At 44.4% G+C, this 895-nt stretch overlaps 1 protein-coding gene across 8 annotated transcripts in view; it reads left to right on the top strand.

Annotated features, from left to right (window-relative positions):
- The window catches only part of CUNH12orf49 (chromosome unknown C12orf49 homolog), a 16801-nt gene that overhangs the window by 12012 nt on the left and 3894 nt on the right, over positions 1-895 (top strand). For all 8 annotated transcript variants that reach the window (XM_025044520.1, XM_015586858.2, XM_006908586.3 and 5 more), the window contains one exon: positions 450-601. In XM_025044520.1, the coding sequence (XP_024900288.1) occupies positions 450-601 (152 nt within the window). The remainder of the gene's footprint in view (positions 1-449; positions 602-895) is intronic.

Raw genomic sequence — 895 nt, 5'->3', positions numbered from 1 at the left:
TTTTTTTTTTATCTAGAAGTATCTCACTTTTGGGAATGAATGCCTTGGTCTTTCTTATTTTCAGATTTTTGTTAGAAAAAAATTACATTTTTCTTCAGGCATAGATCAAAGAATGGCTTCCATTGGTTAGGACAGGAAAATGCAGGCGTGACTTGACATGGTGATTAAGTCAGATACATGCCAGCAGGCTGTTCAGGGTGGATGAGGATGTGGAGCTTGCCTGTGGTATGTATGGGAGTCTGTGTTTCCTGTGAACAGCCACATGTGGGAAGCAAGCCCTCATCACAGTATCTGATTCCTGCCTCTGGTGCTTAGAATGCTCTGGACTCCAGATTCTGTCTTTCTGGGTTTTTTTGAGTGTGGTGCATTTATTGCTGCTTCCAGATCACCCCTGCTAGGGAGATGGGAGGACTGCTGGTTTTATACTCAAGTTAGTCTCTGACTTGCAGGATATGTTTGTGAACGGAAGGATTTGCTGGCAAATGGCTGCTGTAATGTCAACGTCCCGGGCACCAAGCAATACTGCTGTGATGGCTGCTTGTCCAATGGCTGCTGTGGTGCTTACGAGCATTGCGTCTCCTGCTGCTTGCAGCCCAACAAGGTATGGAGATTGCTCCTTGTTCTACATCTGCTTTTGTCTTTCTGTCTTTATTTGATGATGAGCGTTGAATTCTCTTGAAAATAGAACTTAGAAGGGAACTTTGTAGGTGTCAGATATTGCTGCTGTGTAGTAGCCTGTGTCTATAAGGAAAGGAAGCAGTTGGTTCCCAGTTACTTGAACGTTTCTTTTGCAGAATGGGCCATTGTATTGCTAATCAGATATCTAATGAATAAGATACCAGTGCTCTTGTTCATTTGAGCCGGCTGTCTCCCTCTATTCCTGCTCCGTGCCCCC

Source organism: Pteropus alecto, unplaced genomic scaffold, assembly GCF_000325575.1.
Source record: "Pteropus alecto unplaced genomic scaffold, ASM32557v1 scaffold113, whole genome shotgun sequence".
NCBI lineage: Eukaryota > Metazoa > Chordata > Mammalia > Chiroptera > Pteropodidae > Pteropus > Pteropus alecto.
The sequence above is the reverse complement of the archived record's forward strand: the minus strand, read 5'-3'. Positions and strand labels throughout refer to the sequence as shown.